The sequence below is a fragment of the Pezoporus wallicus genome, unplaced genomic scaffold (assembly GCF_028554395.1).
Source record: "Pezoporus wallicus isolate ANWC-B61680 ecotype Strahan unplaced genomic scaffold, APGP_CSIRO_Pwel_v1 contig_3812, whole genome shotgun sequence".
Classification (NCBI taxonomy): domain Eukaryota; kingdom Metazoa; phylum Chordata; class Aves; order Psittaciformes; family Psittacidae; genus Pezoporus; species Pezoporus wallicus.
In genome coordinates, this window is record NW_026639618.1 from 1090637 (window position 1) to 1113759 (window position 23123).

At 37.6% G+C, this 23123-nt stretch overlaps 1 protein-coding gene across 4 annotated transcripts in view; it reads right to left on the reverse strand.

Annotated features, from left to right (window-relative positions):
* The window catches only part of COL14A1 (collagen type XIV alpha 1 chain), a 117251-nt gene that overhangs the window by 50225 nt on the left and 43903 nt on the right, over window positions 1–23123 (reverse strand). For all 4 annotated transcript variants that reach the window (XM_057415230.1, XM_057415229.1, XM_057415231.1 and 1 more), the window contains exons 13-24: window positions 22791–22920; window positions 19377–19516; window positions 17605–17731; window positions 16448–16587; window positions 13203–13335; window positions 12391–12462; window positions 11432–11574; window positions 7487–7616; window positions 6337–6459; window positions 4829–4978; window positions 4057–4173; window positions 2059–2205 (exon numbers count right to left, since the gene is read on the reverse strand). In XM_057415230.1, the coding sequence (XP_057271213.1) occupies window positions 2059–2205; window positions 4057–4173; window positions 4829–4978; window positions 6337–6459; window positions 7487–7616; window positions 11432–11574; window positions 12391–12462; window positions 13203–13335; window positions 16448–16587; window positions 17605–17731; window positions 19377–19516; window positions 22791–22920 (1552 nt within the window). The remainder of the gene's footprint in view (window positions 1–2058; window positions 2206–4056; window positions 4174–4828; window positions 4979–6336; window positions 6460–7486; window positions 7617–11431; window positions 11575–12390; window positions 12463–13202; window positions 13336–16447; window positions 16588–17604; window positions 17732–19376; window positions 19517–22790; window positions 22921–23123) is intronic.

The window sequence follows — 23123 nt, forward strand, 5'->3', positions numbered from 1 at the left end:
AAAATTCATTATCTCTAATCCACTAGGTATGCAGTTGGAGAGAAATGTAGGAGATCATGTGCATGTAATGTTCTCCTCTACTGACCACCTGAAAAAGGATAGTACTATTACAGAGCAATTAATGGCTGCATTTCAGTGTGAATGATACCACTGTACAACTGAAGTACTACTGGAACTGCCCCTTTTGGGGATTTCTCCTGCGTAGCAGACCAAGCGGCACCATTATTACTGACCTAGCATCCATAACTTATTTTGTTAAAGGACAAGAGTGCTTTTAGTTTCTGGCCACAACCAGTCATTAGTCACAGAAAGCAGGTCCTTACCTACCCTGTAAAGAAAAAGATACTAGTCCTGCAATGCAAAATGCAAAACCAAGCTAGTGCCTCCACTCTGAGCAGATCAGAGCCTGCTCTGATAAAGATTTTTCTGAATTCAGTGGAAGACCTTGTTATGTTTCCAGCTAGAAATGCAGTTTCAACAACAGCTCTACAGGACTGTTGCCTGCAGCAACCTGTACTGAAGTCACTGTATAGAGTTTCTGAAAACTGCCTCAACATTCTTCAGAAAATCAGCTTTGGAATGACCATCTTGCAGAAACCTAGATGAATACACGATCACCGATTGACAGCTTTGCTGACTGCAAGAGCCCTCTTTAGTGCCTTCCAATACAGTCTTGCCTGAATTCCTAGAGATAGTATTCAATTGGGTTGACTTCCACAACTGTATCTGAGGAGAAGCTTCTACTTTCACTCAAGCACATTTTTTCCAGTTGTTTTCAAAGCAGTTAGCATAGGAAGCCACAGGTGACAGAGCATCATTCCTTCAAGTAACCTCTACTTGTTACTTGCTATAGCATAAAAGAAATTACTTTATAGGCAATAGATACAGTTAGACATGACAACTTGAAAAAAGACACCTGTCTTTGGGAAAGATTACTAAAAACACGCTCCATTACAAGCCTTATGTCCACGTGAGTTAATTCCCACTGCAACTGATGCAAGTTTTCCCACTGGCTTCAACAAGAGAAAGGGCCAGTGCTCTGAAAGTCCTACAAGAAACTAATGCCCAGCACTGGCACGGCCACAGAGAGACCAAGATCAAACCCATTTAGAAAGGGTCACACCTGCTTAAAGTGACTTGAAAGGCTGCTCTCTAAGCACCAGAGGGGTACAGGTCACCCTGAAGAGTGTTTTCTTATGAGGTGATACAATAATTTGTCTGCACCACAAACCATCTTTCTCAAATGGACATACAGGTCAAGGTGTGTTCATCCTCATGTCTCCTAAGTCCCTGGACTACAGAGCAAACAAAACAGATTCCTCTAAAAAGCAGGAGAAGCTTGGCTTGATCCTCACTGTTCTGAGAAGGAACCATGGACAACTGGGAAGTGGAGTCATCCACTCATGCAAGTTTTTTGTATGTGAAACTGTGGAAGGGGTCACTTGAAGAGCTCGAAGAAAGAAAGATAATGTAAAATATTCACTGTTTATCCCGTATTTTGTTTTGCAGTGTTTGAACTTATGAGAGCAGAATCTTGCCTTCAAAAACAGCTGTGAGGAGGGGTTTGCCTGTCTTGTGTTACTGAGACTAGTAATAAAAAGGCCAGTTTGTTTGTTTGCTTTAAATTACATAAGTAGATTGGGTGTCAAGGTCCTATCTAACTGTAAATTACTCAGACACTGGTGAGATTTTACAAAATAACAAGAGCTGCAGGATACAAAACTTTCTGCTTCATTTTCTGGATTTGCTTTTTTTCCTAAAGTCACAGATTTTCAGAGTAAACCCCAGTGGGATTTTTAAAGAAGAAAGCTAACCTATCCTTCCTGTTTCATTCTCATTAAGAAGCGCAATACAGTTGATGAATGTGACTTCACAAGCAACACACGGCAGTGGTGTAAAAATCCCGTACCTCTGTGGAGGAGTCACAGTATAGTTGAAAAATTAAAAACTCAGTTATAGGAAAACACATAGGAATAGCACATCCGTGGGCAAAGGGCAAAACACTAGAAGCAATCAAGCATTACCCCTGCTGGCTGAACTCTAATCTGTTTTACTCACATGTTGTCTCCATGATGCTTACAGCAGGGCCCTCTATCTCCTGAAGCTGTGTATGAACACTGATTTTATATTCAGTTCCAGGCATCAGCTCAAAGAAGCAATGTCTAGGGGTCCCTCCACCAAGATTTACTTCTCTCTTTTTCCCATCTGGAATAATAAAAGAAAACATTAAAACATGTCTTTACTGCTTTATTGAATAATGTAATTTAATTAAATCTGAAACACAGGGGACATGACAGCAGATGAAGGGCAAAGTGGTTAACATAAGTTAATAAACTGCATGCTGCCTTATTTCTGGGAAATCACCTCTATGCAGAGGTTTCTGTAACATTTCATCCTTCATAGTAAGTAGGAGCTGAGGGATGTGTCAGACATCTGCAGGAAAAAAAGATGAATTTCACCCCTTGCATTGAGGTTAATAAAAATCACTAACATTTTCATCAATGGGTTCTGGATCTGGTCTTAAATTATCAGAGTCTAATGAGGAATTGTTGCATTATGTAATCCTACAGCATCCTTTGTCTATGTCTCTGGTTCTCAGAGTCTGTAATGTGCTCAGTAATTGCAAGAGAGACTGAACTAGGTACTGTATTCCAGCTTCCTTTAGTAATCACTTAACAAGTCAGTTATGGAATAGTATTTACAGGGTTCCAAAATTAATTCTTCTAAACTCTGAATTAGAAAACATATTGACAATGGAAAAAGCCTGGATACTGGAAATAGCATAAGGCATATTTTAGTAATTTTAAGAAAATCTTTAGCACAATTCATTATCTGTAGCAAAGAAGTGAAATGCAAGCAACTGATCTCACTTTTTACAGAATATAGACAAAAAAAATGTCATTCAGTGCCAGGGAAAAGAACACCTGATGATTATCGGGACGTGTTACATCAGTATAAAAATAATTGATCACTTCCTGTACAAGACAAACACCCACTCTGACAATTAAAATTCTTTATGATAGATGCTAATAAGAAGCAATTGTTCACACTTTATCTTATTCGGCTCACATTTAGGCTCTTTTGGCTCAGTTTTGGCAGTTCTATATGAAAAGCAGAATGTTGGCTAGCTGCCAGATGAGAAGGAAATCTGTGCTGTCTTCTGCCAGCCAAGATCTCTGCTTTCTGAACAGCTTGTCTGTATTCCAGGCCTTCAAATGAAAGTTATCACCAGCCACTTGCCATTCCACAGAAAGGACACTTTTTTTGCAACCAAATTTGTATTATTTATTATACCTTAGATAGATCCCATTAAATGTTACTAAATGCACTTCTTTCAAGTTATCCAAGCTTTTGATTTGTCACCATTCAAAAAAATCACTCATGTCTACTGGGGATAAGAGAGTTAGTCTGCACGAATACTGACTTCTCCAAAACCTCTTCTGGCTACACCTGAGAATCAGTGAGACAGAAGATGCTGTAATTCACCTTTTATACAGCAAGTGCTAAAAGCATCAAGATACAGTGTGTGGCAACACAAAAATATGTCATGTTTATCCAGATAAATAATGTTACTATAAGCTATAATTAACAGTCAACAGAATGAGAATAGACAAAACTGGATGCACTTCTGACTCTGTGAGTATGCTTTGGAGTCAATCAAACTTTCCCTATCCTTCTACCTATCTCTTCCTATCTCTCACGTTCATCCGAATCCTCCAGAGAAATCACTGAGGGTTTATTTACAATCATTTTTACGTCCTTTATGCATTGTCTGTCTCTCACACCAGTGAAAAACTCGGGTATTCACCTGTCTTCTACCGATGGATAAAGCTCTCTCCTATAAAAAGGACAAGTTATCAGCATCTGTTTGATATAAAAGAACACGAGCGCTACCTCCACACCAGAAACTTTCAGTGTGTACACGACTCTTCTGTCCATCATTTCCAGTATTTAAGGAGACAGCCTACAGGTCCAACTGCATACAATTTCTTAACTTATGCAATTCAGTTCTCTAGGGTAGGCTGTGGTTGCATATTGAATTACTCAGTGACTTACCCACAAGTGATTCTATAACTACCCTGTATGCTGTAGCATGTCTGTGAAGCTGCCACTGAGCACAGAGGCTAGTCATGCGGACTTGATAGGAATCCAGATCTGTCACACCCAGGTCCACTGAAAATTAAATACCAAAACATTAGATTTACTCCTCTAATGAGACATCCAAGAAAAAAAATTACAAAAGAGTTACAGCGAAACACCTGAGCTAATTCATTTTAATGAATAATTTCAAAGCTGCTTAAAAAAAAATCGTGTCAAGAAAATGCAAAACAAGAAGGGTGGGGAGAAAAAAAACAACAGGAAAATCTTTAGACCAGAAATTTGAAACTTCACTTAAGATTAAAAAACGAACACTGCTAAGCAGTTGCTACAAACAAGTATAAAAGTATCATTATTATAGCGATATTGCTGTTAAAATCTAATTTAAAATTAAGCTTTAGATACATGAAGCTTAAATCATTATATAGATCTTTGGGGCTAGGAAAAAAAAAATAAGACTAAGAAGACTTTCCATTAAGGACATTTATATCTACTACTAGACAAATATGTTTGGCTGATAAATAACATCTGTTTTATGACTCCTGTCTTGCTAATGTCTAGCAGATTATTTTAAAGCCTAATACGGTCTGATAAAAAGAGAGACTTTCATTTCATAAAAACAGTTTGCACATAACTGAGAAAGTCTTCATGTGAAAATTTATTCAGGGAGCTGCATGGTTATAGTGAAAAACAGCCTCTAGAGATCTGAACAGCATGAAATCATTCTTACAGGTTTTGGCTACGCCTGTTAGGGCATCACTGAAGCCTGTTGAGTATGAAGCAAATACTTTAACATTGTACTCCGTTCCACTGAAGAGATTTAGAATGAGAATGGTATTAATATCATCTCCTACAAAGGTCTCCAGCGCAGGACCAGGAACTGCAAAAAATGGAATAAATTGGAAAAACATTTGCTCATCCATTGTGTTAGCAGGTAGTGACATCTTAAGACATCCAAAATTACAAGTGCTCCTAAAGTTACTGCTATGCTTCTGCTTTGCTCTTTTCGGGGATTTTTTCAACCATACAGAAGAACAAAGACATTCTGCTCAGCCCTTGCATGGGTAGAAGCCACAATACATTTAGGAAATTCAGCAGTGGGATTCATTAAGGCAGGGTTAGATTCTGGCATCTGTGAAGACCCTTTTGTTCTGCTTCAGTGACTTACTACTGCTCTAAATAGGCAGCCAAAGATCTCCTCAGTTTGATGGTGTGCCAAGACCAACAGGGGGGATAGCAGATGCCAGCTAGCAATACAGGCCCTAAGGGGTTCTTATACAACAGCATCATTCAACACTGTGCAAAAATGATAATGAAAATAGAAAAGAATAAAACTTTCCCAAATCAGAACTGCAAACCGCTCCTTTGTTGCCTCTCTTAGTTGTTGTAGATGCATTTCAGAAAACAGGAAACAGTATTGTCTTTGGACAGCGTTTTAGACTCTTACACATTTGTGTTTCTATCTCAATAGAAGACCATATTTTTCTACAGAGTTTTGAAGGAGCCTTGTCTAGCTACAATGTGCAGGTGGGCAAAGATGTAGCACAGACAAAATGGGCAACGAATAAAAAAAAAGTATTTAGGAGGTGTAGAACAGGAAACTAAAACTTTGTATTGTGAGAGGAAGGAAGAAGAATAGGAGAACTGGAAAAGAGCAAATGCAGCCTCTGAAATAAACAGAAAGTCATGATAAAATGGCATAAGAACAGAGACTGAAAGAGCTGGGTTTGATCAGCCTTAAGATGGAGAGTCTAAATGGGAATCTTAGCGCTGCCTACTCTACCCAATGGGAGGGGACAGAGAATACAATATCTTCTGAGGCAAACAAGAAGATGGTAAGACAAAACAGACAAAATTCCCAACATGGGAAATTTTGATTCGATATTAGCAAAGACAGCTCCACAGTGAGTGTAGTCAAAATCTGGAACACATGCTCAGAGTGGTTTTAAAATTTCCATCCTTGGAGATATTACAAATTCAGCTGGACAAAATTCAGTGAAACCTGTTCCAAGTAGGTCGTATTTTGATCATGGTGTTGGACTAGATGATCCCCAGTGATCCCTTCCAACCTGCATCATTCTGTGACTATAAAACTTTCCTATTTAAAAACAGACACATCTAAGCACTTTTGAGGTGGTGTAACTGCAACTCCTAGATATAAGAACAAAATTCAGCAAAAGTTGACGTCAAGATGTTGTACAATCAAAACCAACAAAAAAAATCAGTTTAAAAACTCACTGTTGATAGGTTTGTAGACAATTCTGTAACCCATTGTTGGTGATGGTGGGGCATCCCAACTGATACGTAATCTGTTGTACCACTCATCTGAGACACGTAGGTTTCTAGGAGCAGACAGGGGTACTAAAAGGAAAGCAAACTGAGCTTTTACAATGCTATCTCAAATAAGCATAAAACTCAAGATGTGCACATGAAAGTAGTGTGGTACCCAGTACTCTCAGATTTACAGGTAAAATTGGCAGGATAAAAGCTTTTAAGCAAATTCATCCTTGGCATTACGTCAGTGGATTAACAGTGATGTGTTTGAGTACACCAAGTTATATCGAGGATTAATTATGAACTTTATTCAACAAACAATGAATTTTAAAATTAATTCCCAACTTTGTCCCTACATTTTTTAAAGTAAAATGATTCAAACATAATTTTCTTTCATTTATACAGTTTTTTTCAATCCAAGCACACCAAAGTTTTTAATGTATAAATCATGCTCTTGTGAACACTTAACACTTTCAAATGGAAAGAAAGGAATGCTTTACAAGTGATTTAAGTGTCTGCACAAATAGCACTTCAATTTAGGTAGAAATTAGCTAAATTAAGAGAATAATTCAATAAAATTATACTATCGTGACTAGCAGTACGCAATGAGATGAGTTTTTTACCAACATACAGTGGAGAAGAAACTTAAGCTACAGCTGAGTAATCTTTTGGTACTTGGTCAGAACTCCAGAGATGATGCAATCACCTTTGTCAAGAGTTTGGAAGCATTTCTAATGGCCTTTAAGAAGTAATGATCACACACAAAAGAAAATGTAACAGTACAATGGCTGGTTTGATACAATCCCAACAGGCATTGTTTACTTTATTTTCTGCATTAGCTGGCTTGTCCTTTTGGGTTATCTATCAAGGACTTACCAGCTTCATTACTCAGTAAGTTTCTGCAAACTCAAAGTATTTGGGTATAGAATACAATTTGTCAATTAGAAGCAATCCATTGTTTATAAATGAAAGGACTGAGATGAATGTAGAGCTAGAGTCATAGAAGTTATGCCATGTAAGCCCATATTTATACTAAAATATATTACTAAAGCCAAAAGAGTAAGCCTTTTACATGCATATCCTGGCCAAAGACAAGAAGAAAATCTGCACTCACGGGTTTTGCCAGGAGCTGAGACACTGACGCCTTCCCCATCAGAATAGATGGGAGTGATGGTAACTTTATATTCTGTATCAGACATCAGAGGCTGAAGCAGAAGAGTGTTTTGTCTCCCAGGCACCATTACCTGGATAGCCAGAAAACCAGAAACAATCAAGCTTAATAACTAGAGCTAAAACCTTTTCATATCTTTCATGATCTCTGACACCACCTTTCACTAATATTGCTGCATAGCTTGCATTTTTAAATATTTCTGATGTTCTATGGCAAAATAATATAATTAAATTATCCACCCTTTCAACACATCTACTATCTATACCTTAGCAAAAATAGAAAAAGGAGAATGTGCTTATGGGATAACACAGTTTTATATTAAACCTATGAGCCACTACAGCTCCAGAAACCACTGGTACTATATGGATTGGTAGCACTTGAACCGTTTTATTGTACAGACAAAATAAATCCTCTTACTGTATTTATTCTTGACATGAATATGATTGTCCAAAGCTATGCCCATTAATAAAGGTTGATAGTTATGTCCTCTGGGGACAGAAAATCCTCCTTCCCTGGGAGGAAGGAAAATGAATTCAGGAGATGGGGAAGCATGAAGTAAGCAAGCAGAAGTAAAACACATTTGTTCCATCCTCATCTAGTCTCGGGACAAGGAAATTAAGGTAGCTATTCAGGAAAGGAAGCTAGTCAGGAAGGATCCCAAACTGCCATGAAACGTGGAAGATCTGCAGCACAATCCAACCAGGCAACTGAGTAGAAGTAGAGAAGCTTTAGAAATTCCTCCAAGCAGTTTTAGGTGTGCTAGAGGAGATGTTTCAACCACTGGATTAAGTGCTGCTTCATTTAATACAGTACATGGTTCCCCTATAAGCAGCTGTTTCTGAAACTCTTCAATAGATGACTGTATTTTAGTCAGAGCCTCAAAAATTAATATCACAGCAGTGGTTCTAGCAGTGGTTGCAATCTTCTGCCTTGTCAGCAAACTTAATCTCAGACAGCTCCCAAAGCCTGAAGGGGAGCTACACAGCACATGGGAGTGGACATGACAAATAAAATAAACCAATCCTAATTTTCCTTCAATAAACCTGCGCTGTGAAGTGACATTGTTGAAAGCAACAGTCCCAAGGTCCAGCCTTGGATTTTGGACCCCTTCTGACACATGTCCATTGTGTGAATCTATCACCTGAGCCAGCCACCGCTCACACTTGGCAAGAAATTGAGAGGTCTATAAGCCTTAGACTCGAGGGGAAAACGCAGAACCTGAGCCTAAAAGTATTTCACTGTTTCAAATAAGACTGATGCATGTGATGATGGAAGAGCAAGATTTTCTGAAGCATATATGCAGACAAGAAAGCTCTCTCCAGTTTTAACACTCCAGGATACGTTCAAACTGCTTATAATTTTGGCGAGTACTACACAGCAGGAAATTAATCTAGTATACCCAGGTGTCGAGACTTGTCAAATAAGTACTTCATTCATTGATCAAACCTGGACAAAACCATGTAAATACATGTGCATGAAAGATTCCCATGCTGAACTCTTCCATACACATACTCAAAACACACAAGCCAAGTTTCTGAGAAAAGGAACAATCAAATTTTTGTTTTATCAGGAGAGGGGATGCAAGCACTGAGAACCCTCTCTTTTCCACATGTGCAGAGATCTACTGTACAACACAGCTTTCAGCAGTGAGAAATGTTCTTGGCTTTAAGGAAGAAAAAAATGTGATCCTTCCAGTATGTACAGCACACCCAAGAACACACATGCAATTCAGGGCTTGAGACTTCTGTAGTGAAAAGTATTCAATTACATTTTCTAGTCCCTGATTTCCAGCCAATTGAATCAAGGATTAAAATGCTTATTAATATTTTTATGGAAAGGGAGGAGTAACTAAAATTTATATCACTGAAATCAGAGCCAAAAAACCTAAGCATCCACCACAGAACTGTCACGCTATAGTATACTTGAACCCAAAATTCCACAAAACTTTTGGGCTCTTCTTAAGAAATGTAGTTAACCATATAAATACTCCCTTAAAAATTAAATATTTGTGTCATTTTATTGACATCTGTGTTGCACCTCTCAGGTGCTTGGAGCCACATGATAAAAAATATTCCTTCTTTTTAAAATGTGCTTAATTTTAAGGATAATCTTACATCAACCTTTATTTCAGTAAAGTATTTATGCATGTGATTAATTTCAAAGATGAAACACGTGGTTAACCTGTTTGCTGAATTGTGACCAAAGATAATCAGACTTGAGAGTGTAATTAAAAACTAAAGAATTTTTGGTATTAAAGCCAACATACCTATCTAATCTTACAATTTTATAATTTTCTTTATTGAGCTTTAGAGCCAACTCAAATATCTTTCTGGTAGCCAAAATTTGAACACCTTTCCTACAGTTTAATTTCCTTTAAAAATAACAGTTGTTGAATACTAAATCAGAATTACATTTATATCCTTCAACTGAATTTGATTAAAACTCCCAGAGCTGAAATCTAGTGTCTGAATTTTAGAAGCTTTGAGTTAGTGTCAGAAGAATAGTACAATTTGTGCCATTGTGCTGTGCAAGTTTGCCATTGTATTATATACCATATTATCATCATACAGTCGAGTTAAATTCATAAAGGACATTTTGCAGCTCAAAAGGAAATCACTACCTCAAAAGTCCATTTTCAGATTATAGTTCAAAGAGACGGTTAAAAAGTAATCTTCCACCAAGGTCTCATAAACGAAGCCAAAATGAAAAAAGACTGATATTTTTCTAGGAATTCAAGTAACTTCTTTCCACATTTTTTATGGACACAGTATGATATAGAGCTAAAAATGTCAGCTGCTAGGCATCAAAAAGAATATCCTGTGTTTTCTATATAATTGTTAGAATACCCCATATTTTCTATATAACTGTTCTATGAACAGAAGTCAGTCACGTGACAGACACGTGAAAAGAGAATAATACAGTCAATATTTTTGCATTCTGAGCTATTTATTGAGAAAATAACCTTGGGCTATACAATTTCACCTCTTAAATGTAAATTCACAGAGCTATCCCAACATTTTTGAACTTACTTTTTTTGTTGAAACAAAGTGCTGCAATACTAAGATTTCCCCAACTGAAGAAAGAAGAAGAAGAGAGGGAAAAAAAAAGCACTTGTGTCCAGAATTCTGAAATTACGTAAAATATTATGAAATCTTAAAATAATGCAGCAAGGACTTCTCTTTTTTCCTTATTTGCTCTATGCACTAAACAGTACATGTAGCACTTTTCATTCTTTCAAATGTTTTCCAAAACTTCATCACCAGAAACTTTTTTCTGTGAAAGACAATTTTAATTTTGAGCATGAGGTGGTTTTAGAAAAATAACAAGCATTCTTAGGCACTTAGGATAAAAAAGCGCTGTCCTAATTGTGACAAGTTCAGGTTAACAAGCAGTATGAAAAATTTGCATTTGAACTATAATTACATGGCTTTAGCATAAAATGAGACTTTTAGGGAAGGAGTGAAATTGCTGAAGGAAATAAAATAATGACATAAGATTGTCCTGTACAAGCACAACCTCAGGACAGAAAAAGCCAAAGGAGTAAAGAATCCCAAAACCAACAAGAAAACCCCAACAAAACAAACTAAAACCCACAAACACCTACACAGATTTAACAATATAGAAAAAGGAGGACAGGCTGCTCATCTTTTAACTATGACTTCTTTAAACATTGTGCGACTGGGCCTTGATCTTACATTTGACTGCTGTTGCCTGCAGTGCACCAGGTGCTGTACAATTAAAACTTCAATCTCATGGTAATACCAAACACGGATCTTTTACTAATTGCAACAGGAGTGTCTTGAAAAGAAAGGCCATGCCTTAGCAGTTATTAAACAAACTTTTCAAGCTTATGAAGCCATTTACAAAGCCTATACAGACCATTCTTACCGCTTCCTCAGCACGGTCACCTTTCGCAGTGAGGTAGGTCACTCTGAACTGCTGAACATTGTAATCTGAAATGTCCCATACCACCCTCAGACTTGAGGTTGTTTCATCATCTATAACAAGGTTTCTGATTCCTGTTCGAAAAACTAAAGCAAAAACCATTTAATTAATATCTTCTCAACTCTATTTTTAGATTTAAAATTGTGCTAAATTATCATCAAGTAGCTGCAAGCTCTCCTGAAGTCATGGTGGATATGCATATCCCATATACTTTGGTGGGGCAAACCCATATACTTTGGTTTGGTAGGGCAAATCCATACACTTCAGTCAAACTTAGGCTTAATAACATAAAATCTTTAAACATTTAATAAAATAATAGCTATTCTATACTACCATTAAAATATATTACTCCATCTATCTGCTTTGTTTATACTACACTGCTTATGGTGCCTTAGAGTAACCAGAACTCCCCTGCAGCTGGAATGCTATGGAAGAGAAACATTCCAGAATTGTTGTTCCTTACAAGTCAGTTTTCTAATTCCAGGAAAAACAAACAGAACACTCAAAACTAAACAAAATTCTAAGAGTTTCTGAGCTCTTCAGGGAAAGTGAAGAAAGAGATGAATTTTCCAAATTACTTCCTATGTAATATCACTGCTATCATTCACAGTCCATACACTGTGTAATAGGTTGGCTCCTTCAACACACGGCACATGCAGGAAGCCAGCCACATGCAGAAGGCTGGGGCAGGAGCGCAATAGTGTGCACCTTTCACTGGTGATGTTGCCTGCCTGACGTCTATGGTGTCCTCACCCCAAGGACCATTAAGAACTGGGGTTATCAGCTCCTCAGTAATATCAAATCTCTCTGCCTCTAGACCTGGGTGTCCTTGTGGGCAGGCTCAGCTCTTTCCATTCAGCGTTTAAACTGTTGACATTTGTTCTAAATAGAACAATAAATACCTGCTGTAGTTGGCTTAGAAGTTGTGGTACTGGTAGTAGTCACTGGGGTAGGTATTGGGGTAGTCCTTGCAACTGAAAAACAATACTCAGCTCACTAACAATTCAACAAGACATGGAAGTCACAGTACTTATTTTGTATTTCCAACTATGACAGTGAAAGTATGTGCTTACACCTACAGGCATCCCACACTTCAGGCATTTCAGAAACTACAAAGGAACTATTCATTTAGTTTACTTTAGGCACATCTATTTGCAAGATAAGCACTTAGATCTACAGATAAGATATGATTATACATTGTATAATTAAGTAAAAATGCATACAGTTTCCCAAATTTCTGGCTGAACTATGCATGATAACTTCCACTTTGACTATTTGGTAAAGTTGAGAGATGAATTAAATTGAAAGCTCTTCAAGGCTGCTTCACTTCTGTCCAAGTGAAAAACAGAAAGTAGACTCAGCAACACTGAGCAGTATCAGCATCATTTGAATAGGTAAGGGCCTCTGGTCTTAAGAGAAAGTTCAAGGTTAACCCTGTACCTAAGTTGAAATATAGGATGGGAGAATATCTACCCAGATCCAAAGGTTATTAATAGCACACATCAGACAGGGAGCCAAACCATCATTTTGATTCAATGCCATCTACTATGTAATAAAATTAACAAAAGCAAAAAAGTCATCAAATCCCGGGTGCTAAAGCACCACTTTCTTCAATATTACAGACACCCAATGATGGACTATATTTAAAATAAATGTGCATTAAATTTAAATCATCTAAACATCTCTAAAAATTACAATCAAGACTTTGTCTTACATGTAGCTCCAAGAACAGCAACAGCTTCACTTTCAGTTTCATCATCAAAAACTGCCAGCAAAGAAACTTCATATTCTGTGTTGGGCAACAAACCCTCAATAACATGACTGTCTGTGTCTCCATTGATGACAACCTAAGTAACACAGCAAGATTAAAGAAAATCAGTTCTGTATGTGATTGATTTATAGGAATTGACAGAAATGAAAGATGGAAACTGGATTCTCCTTTGAAATAAATGAAATCTACACTCCGATGTGCCCAAAGAATTTATTAGCTATGTTGAAATAAAAAGTATCACAGAGTACATCTGGGGAAAAAAAACAACAACACTGTTAAGAATATCTGAAATATATTTATTATTTTGGGACTAGCTTGATTATTCTAATGCGTAGTCTTACACTTTCACCCACAGCTAATTAGTTGCTAAAGCTGACCATACGTATTTCATTTGAAAAATCACTAAAACTCAAAATGTTCATCAATGAAAGCAAAATAGAGTAACTTAAATTCCATTTATATTTCTACCATTCAAGTATTATTATTACAAATGTATTTAGCATCTTCACAGCTTTACAAAATGCTGTTTCTATACCAGAATTATAATCCAAGTTATGGTTCCACACATGAATTCAACTTGAAAGAACATCTGTGGCACACTTGGGGATTAGGAGATATCTGCTAATGAGAAGTTTGCTATATGCTATGATGTTTAAAATAGTGATTTTCCTAATTTCTAATTATGACAGCAGCAGAATATTCGTGTGTGCAATGTTAACTATAAGCAGAAGGTTTCACTTCAGATTTTTGCGCGCTTCACTTATTTTATTGGAAAGGATCAATAGATTGGCAAGAGTTGGAGCTAAAGGGACTGTAAAGTAGAATACAAGGAGCCTGCGCAGTATTTCTGGTGAAATGGTTTTGGGAATAGTTTCTGGGTTATGCAGACAGATACTACAATAAAACAGCCTTTATCTAGATGAACACTGGCAAGTTTTTAAAGGTGGCCACTGCATACACAGAATCAAAATAAGACTTATAATGAAATCCAACAACAAATATATGTGCTGCTTAAAATCTACTACAACAGTTACCAGAAACAGTGAATCACACTTTAGGCTTTCATTTGCTACATGAGATTTCCTGAGTTGGTCCTGGGGAAGAGGGACCCATAAAACAATCACAGACCTTCTGAACTCAGATTAAAAAAGAAAAACCAAAAGCAGAAAGAAATGAGTTCTACAGCTATCAAATAATGAATTGGGCATCCCTCACCACATACTTTCTGGCACGGATTTTCTTGGGAAAATTTCAGCAACAAACTGAATGAGTCTAGCTGTATACTAAGTAGATCAAAGTACACCTTCCTTTAAAGTTTCCCAGAGCCTCTAGTCATGTATCAGATATTTATATATAGCTACTATATCTCACATAACTTTCTGAAGCATCACTTCCATCACCCTACTCTCCCCGCTAATTTATCCTGCGGAGAAGACCATAGAAAAAGAACACAAAGTGCTGAACTTTCAAGTAGAGAGGACAAATAACAAAGTAAGAATAGTAACAAGCACACAAGTATAACAGCATGCATTCTGTACTGTAACCTAGAAATGAAAGGGCGCTCTTAAATGTATTCTGGCTTTTTAGCAACAACACCCCACTAAAAACTCCTCACTCATCAGCAGTGGGGGTGAAGTAAGCCGAGGGGTGTGTAATTCTCACCACCAGCCCTGACCCCTCTCAGCTAATTGGCAAGTTGGGTCTTGGGAGAAAGACAAAGGGAGTGCATGTCATTTCTCTGCATGACTGATCACTTAGCTGGGAAAGAAGCTTAAAGGGGCAACAGCCTGGAGGTACTGTGCTATCCTGGGCCTGACCCCATTACAGAGGTCGTTCAAGGAGAACAAGAAAACAGCCCTGGTATTTTTAATATTTCAGTGTACTAAAACACTGGGGTCTCCAGCAGTTCTTAGTGACTATAATGAATAAGAGGAACCTTAACAGTTCAAACATTTCTTGATTATTTGTTCTTACACTCAAAGAACTCAGAACTCAGACTTAAATTTCACATGGCTTAAAAAGGGATTCACTGACAGCTACTCACTGGGACTTAAACAGAACAAATCAGTTCATCTACTGCAGGAGAAAATGCTAAGGAGATGACCTGTGTCCACTTGCTCATCTGCCAACTCCTTCTTTTCCCTGCTCACTCCTGTTATTCTTTGTTTCTTGCATGACTACTTCTTGCTAGGTGAAAGGTTAGGAAGAATGAGGCTAAACTAAGCTAACAGAAAAAAGTGCCACATAACCTAAGCTGCAATGACTTCTTTCTGCCCTAATGAATGACAAAATAATGAATGAAACCTAGGACCAGGTGGGAAGCGTCATCTTCCCCACTGAGTTGTGCATCCAGATAAACAGTTTGCAGACATAGCCTGTCTTCACAATGCTGATGCCAACATAGCAAGATGTTTGAGAGACTCATTGGAGATTAAGGTGTACAAAAGAAGCCAAATGAACGAGTAAATAAGAAAAGAAATGGAAAAAGGAAATGAGACAATGAATGACGGAAATTTGGGAAAGAGAGAGAAAGTGTCTGTATTTTTCTACCTGGAAAAAGAAAATAAAACATTAAAAGCTGAAGAGATGAAAAATCATTTTAACATTCAGACTGATAAAAATGACACTACGGAGAAGACACACAAGGGCCTACAGCAAAAAATAAAACATGAGGAGGAAAAGGAGAAATAACAACAGGTAATAAAGGAACAATCTAATAAATTAACTATGTGCAAAGTTTTCCTTTTGTAACATCACATAACTAAGTCTACACAGGGGATTTTAAATGGCCAGCACATTAGACAAATGTGGAGCTTTATGTGAGGATATTGCTGCTCTGATTCAGCTACTGTCATCATCTTCATAGCAAAGCAAAGAATATGAATCTCTAAAAGCTGAAGTAGCATCAAACAGCAGTGAGAGTCCTATGGCAATTGGCACATTGCAGATTAGATTGATTATTCAATAAAGATCTTTCCTCATTACTTCTTTAAAAAAAAACAAACAAACAAACAAAAAAACCCCACCCTTGGAATACTGTTTTGATTTGGCTTAGAAAGCTTTGCATTGGGGCAGATTTTTCTGTAAATCAATCGGTCATATTTAATTGGCAAAAGTTGCAGCATAGGTGCCCTCAGAATGGAATTCTTTCTTCCACTTCACACCCTCAGAAAGTCAAGACAACTAACCTCTTCAGATTCTCCTCCATCCAAAGGAATCCATGCCAGTCTATAAAAAGCAATATCTGACGAGGTGGGCTTCCAGCTGACCCTAAAACTATCGGTTGATGCTTCATCGATTTCCAAATGCTGGGGAGCAGGAACTCTTTCTGCAAAATATTATGTGAAAGAAAAGTGTGAGTAGATTGTTCTCTGAGGCTTGCACATATGGCAATATCAAGCATGTACTTGCACAGAGTATAACATGGGAGGTAGATAACAAAGGCGCTGCAGAATTCTTTGCACACTTATTTGAACTTAAGGAAGTGGTTTTGCAATTGAAGGAGCGTAATATGCACAATACATGCTCTTTATCTATTCTAAGTGGACAAGTCTCTCTGTCCTCTTTCCATTGAAGGAGTCCCATGCTCTGTGCATCATGCTCTTTTCTTTTCCTGTACCCCAAAGCAAAATCCTAATCTTTGTTCTCTGTCTGCATTTCCACTTGCTGTTTGCATGCAGATATCAACCTCTTTTTCCATACTCATACATTCTTCCCTTTCTCCACCTCATGTTTCTCTTTCCTCCTTCAAAGTCTTTGTCTTCCCACTTTTATGTTAGAAATCATTAATAAGTGTCATCAGCCATCTGTTTAATGCAGAAATAGTCACAGAAACTATAAATGTGCTAAACAGACTGCAGGAGCCTTAAATTACTCATACGTTCTCCTTTTGGAGTTCCAGTTCCTGTTTATATCAAGTTCTGCCCTTTACTGCCTAGACAGTTCACTGGTTAATTGTATGATTCAAAATTTACCACACTTAGCTGAAGAGACAAATGCCATCACACTGAAAGATGCTTCAGAAGACTGGGGAGACAAATGCTTTACTACCTAATGGCATAAAAGATGCTTTGAAACGGCTGATTGTGGAAAGACTTCTTAATAAATGAACCTTATCCATATAAATGTTTTCAAGATGTCAACAGATTTCTCACATGAGGAAGGATATAACTGGTCCCATAATAAGGGAGCAAAAATGCTGAAAACCCCAATAAAAATAACAAAAGGATTCCACATATATGAATTCACAGCCAGAGATACTTGCTGTTACTGGTCTTACTTTCCAGTAAAGTAAGAGAGGATAAAAATTCTTCCTGGAAAGCCTTCAAAATTCAGTAATACTTACTTGTGGTAAAGCTGCCAGTAAGTGGTTCAGATTGACCTTCATCATACAGAGAGAAAATAGCAGCAGTATACTCTGTAAGGGGTGCCAGACTTTGTAGAGTATGGGTTGAAACACGACCAACTTCCACCTAGAGAAAGCATAATTTGCAGTAGATGTTGATCATACACTTTACACTTTTGTCTGAAATTCTGCTGGGTAATGCTACAGAAAGAAAATGTCACGTTATTAGTATGGAAATTCTGTGAAACTACGAACAAGCATAAATTCAGGGCCATAACAGCTGACAAAAAAGTAAAATACGCGAACTAGAGAAAAGGCAAATTTTGTTTATGACAAAATAGAGTAAAAGAGAACTCCGCCTTAGTAAGCCTAACTCGCTAATGTATCTGCTCTGCGTGTTCAGGAACCCAGAGAGGGAAGGAACTTTTGGGGCTGTTGAATCCAGTCCCCCAATGGATAATCATTGCCTAAACAATTATGGTTTACATTTGTCAAGAGACAAGATAATATTTTTTTCTGGTCTTTACCCAGACTTCAGTTACATGACTTTGCTGAGGACATACTGCTCAAGGCTTTATAAACTGACAGTTTATCAGTTCAACTATTCAGCGTCACACTAGCTTGGCACCAAAGGGAAATTCTACTGATGCAGTACAACAAAAAAAATGACACCTTCTCTTTTAACAGACATAAAGGAAAAGTAAATAATAACCTACTGAACAGTCATGCTATGAAGGGTATTACCACAAACCTGAGACATTCAAATATCATTGTTATGAGTGCAGCCAGAGGTATTACATGTATTAAGGGTAATCAATAGGAAGAGGTCAAGTGATTTCTAATTTAAATTCTAAGGGACATAGGAGAAAGAAAAGACACAAAATATAGCACTGGAATGCTTTCTTCGAAGCTCGGGAACAGCTTCTTCAGAACTAATATTCCATCCTGTATGGATGAAAGGCCAGATATGTCCCCCAGAAGAAACACAATTACACATAACTACTATTAATGACTTTTTTTTTGGAGGGCTAAATTATCCATGGCAACTTATGACATAAGGGATCTGGACTGTATTAATAATTGGACCAGTTTACTGCATTTTCTGTATTTTTTTTTAATTTCTGTGTTAATATCATTCCATCCCATTTTTCATTTCATCACAGGATTCATGCTACTAAAAGCTATTCTAAAGAATTTTTAGTAAGAAGGCATAACTAAAATTGCACAAGTAAATTATTAAATGCAAAAATTTAAGTTAGAACATCTTGGTATTATATTATCATTCTGTCTTAGCCAAATCCTGTTACTAGAGAGTTTTTAATATAAATTTAAGTAATAAATGTTAAGAAAATGTGGTGAAGCCTTCAGATAGTCTTTTTGAATGAGCTTGGGTCCATGACATATGATATACTGAAAGTATCATTATCTGTATTGAACCAAGAATACATATTTCCACACCATGTATTGTCAAGTTCCTGCATGTACACACCATTGTTCACTTGAGTAGTTTCCTTTAGTTTACGTGCAATAGCAATGACTGCTCTGGTATGTAAGATGTTCAAAGTAACGTCCCCCACATGTATGATCCACTCCAAATCAACACCCAACACTAAGCAAACTCTTGTTCGCACTCAGCTTCAGAATTCTCTAATAAATAATTTTTACAGCTTGCAAGGTAGCTTTTGTTTATAAAAGTTGCCATTAATAATTACAGAAGTTTGGGGATTGGATGTCTGAGATTGGTTAAGGGAAGAGAGATACTAATAATTTACCTCATTGGTTTCTGTTCCATCTGTTTTAACGTACATGATGCGATAGCCGTTCACATTTTTGGAAGCAGGATCCCATGTTAGCTTAGCACTGTTGTGCCCAACATTAGAAAATTTCAGGTTTGTTGGTGGACTTAGAGGCACTTAAAAAGGAAACAGATGAAATCATGAAAGTGATTGCAGGTTTTAGCTGTGACATTTTTAATGTCTTGAAAATTATCATCACATTTTCCATTCGAAAATTTCTATCAACAATATTAATATTAAAAGGCCTACAGCAATGGAGTTAACCCAAGTACTTACAGGTAAAATAGCTTAGCTCTTTGCTGAAACAGAACTTTTAGTCTTGCTAAGTGAATATCAACTAATACTGAAAAACAAATAATGCTATTGTACATAGGAGGTATCATAGCAAGATCTAGCCTAGACAATACTTGCAAGAAATTTGTGTTTGTAAATTAATTTAATTCGATCAGATCTTTATCCTGTATTTGTTTTCCATGAGTATCCCAGCAAAAATATTTCACGACAATAACATTTGGGCCAAAATCTTTCTGAATCCTAAAAGCCCCTGACATAAGGGTTAGTTTGTCCAAAAAGCATAACTAGCTCAGATGATCTCCAAAGATGCTGGTTTTGTTTTTGTTTTTGTTTTTTACCTCTGCTTAACCTTTCCTCTTTTATTACAGAAATAAGCTCTTTGGTAACAGCAATCCTGGTGAAAGTCATATTTATGTACTATATATTCCTTGACTGTCATGAACTAAAAGAAATGAGTCTCAGATTGCATCCACTTTTCTATAACACCAGAGAAAACTCTGTGTGCTGTCTGTTAGTCTCAGCAGTGGGCTCTGTATTAGCTCAACATCTGCTAATTTTCTCTGAATTGTGAAACTTTTCTCTATCCATCCTGCCTTCACACACGCTCGTCCCCAATCCACGTGGACAGATAAATATCAGCACTTCAGAAGCTGTTTCCCTCAAACAAGAGCACATGGGAAAAAGAAAAAGATTTAAAAAATCCGTATATTATGTGGGATCTTTAGCCAGGCCATATATTAATTCAGAATCTGCATGCAAACACCTAACCAGCTTAGGAACAGTCAAGTCAACTTGGCTGTGAGAAAAGACGGGAACACATTGGAATTGTATCAGATGGGTTTGCCACACTTCCTGGCATTCAATATATTCCTCTGAGTCTAGTGAAGAGAGTATCACATGTTGGCTTTCCTTTCTACTTTCTGTCAGTCATGGAATGCACTTCATTTCACCATCCAGGCCATACCACAAAATGCCTCAGTCTCAGCTCTTTCCGTTCAGAACCAGCTTCCTGACAGCATTGCTCTCAAACAGTCAATCCTGATGCCAGAGTCATGTCATATTTACGTGAGTCTTGGATAAATTCTGGACCCAGAAAGAAACCACACCACAGAATGGGTTTGCTGGTCATGCCTCTGTTTTGCAGAGAGAAAGGTTCACTACAGTAACTGAGATGATACAGTGTATAGAAAAGTTTTATTTACTAAATGTAGAGTATCAGATACTACACATAATACTACACCAAACTGGGCAGACCACTCTCCAGGCAGATATATGCTTCAGGAAGAAAATACTAGGTAGCCTATTCATTAGTTGGAAGCCAGAAATACTAATAATAAACACCCCCCCCCCCAAAAAAAAAACCAAAACAAACCCAAACCAACTACAAAAAAAAGTAGCTTAAATCTTTTGAATCCAGACAGGAGAGACATTACCATTGAACACTGACCATGTGAGACAGGTGTGTTCAACAAGAGCTTTCTTTCCTCCCAGACTGCCCCACTATCTTATCAATCAAAGCCTGTTGGAAGAGTGCTCATTTGAATAGCTTCCTATGGAAGACTAGAAACAATCTTCATTCACATTACAGTGCTATAAAACAGTCAGAGCTCGCTGCATTGAAGTCATCCTAAAAATAAATGAAGGTTGCTGGGTAGTTATGGTGGTTTTTTATTCTGGTCTGGTAGTAGCAGTGAGAATGGGCTGACGAACACGTGTTACTGGCTTCTGTGATCAAATGCTGCAGTCATGAATCCTCAGTTTGTGCCAATGGATCTGGAATTTGCATGTGATCTTCCATCCAATGTGTTAGTCAGATTTCGAGCTGTGCAGCCGCCAAGATCATATGACATGAAGTGAATCTAGGCTGGCACAGTCATAAGCTACATAAACTACTGTTCAGGGTAAATGAAACCAGATATTGGTCAGAAATTGACCAAAAGCATGGGGGATACACACATATACACAATAAAAAACCAAAACCAAACCCAAACAAAAAAACATAAAAACAAAAAAAAACACTAACAAAAAAAAAAAAAGAAGGAGCAAGAGACAGAGGGACAAAAAGCCAAAGATTTGATTATCCAAATGTTAAGGATCTTCTACACTTGTTTCAAGTCCCCAAACATGTCCAGGTTGCAGTAGTTTCTTATTTGCACTTGTCTGTCTACAACTGTCCTCTCAGAGATGACCCAGTTCAAACAGCATTCCTGGAGCTTCCTCCACTATTATTTGATGACCTGACATCAGTTGCTCTGGCCCTTCCTTTTCTTAGCACTTTCATGCCTGAACTTCTGTCACCTATTAAATATAAGTCACTTTCACACTGGCTTACTCATGCCAGGAGCACAAAACAAGAGGAAGCAATTGCTCCACTGCTGGGAGCAAAAGAGATGTCACTGAATGCAGTTGCAGAAACATCCCAGCAGCACAATCCCTTATTTTCAATTCCATTGTCTTCCAGTTGATAAGGCTATTTAGAGACCTGACAGAGTGCTGTGTAGAATTAGCAGAGGACAGAATTTTGCTGGCAAAACTCTTGCTGCTTATTAAGTAGACACTATCTATCATGAGTGCAAAGGCTCTTTCCAACCCTTCATTTACCAGATGTTAGGCAGCAGGGGCTGGACAGAAATCTTCTCTTTGCTTCTTTTCCATCTGTACTACTACTGAGCCAGAGGAATGAACTTCTCCATCTGAGCAGACTCCCCCACACATCTGGTTCTCTGGCTACAGGAGGCTAAACAGAGCAGTCTCAATTTAGCTCTATGTGATGACCTTCATTCGCCTTCAGTAACTTCAGAAAACCATCAGTAGTTCCACCAAGATCAACAGGGATCTCCACAGTACCACCACCACCAAGAGAGAGGAGTTCACAATCCTGTTGCGAAACCAAGCTGTTTTGTAGAAACTCACATACTCAGCCTCTACAAATTGTTTGTGCTGAGAAACTTCAGTGCAGTTAAGACCTTGTCCTGTGGACTATTCAAATCAGGTTTTGAAAACCAGATGTCTGCTCTAATATGTGCAAAGACTACTCTGAAATCTTAACATGAAGTCTTATTAACATGGGAGTGAATGTAGATATGTGCTACCTACAAGTAGTTTCTTGTCCTGTAAGGGGATCACTAGCTTCTTCTCCAAACATGGCATAAACTGTGACGGTATATTCTGTATTCGGCAATAGTCCATCCAGTTCAAGATCTGTTGAGGCCTCCCCAATTTTTATCTAAAAACACGCATGAATAAAAAAAGACATGTTATTTCTGAATTAGCTCATGACAGGGAAGAATACTGTTTACACACTTGAAATTAGATATGTGATCAAATGTAAGTATTTGTCTGGTACTGTGCCTGAGGTACTTGGCTCAGGCTTTGGGGATTTTGCACAGTAACTGTCAAAAAGCCAAAAGTAACATACTTGTAAGAGGA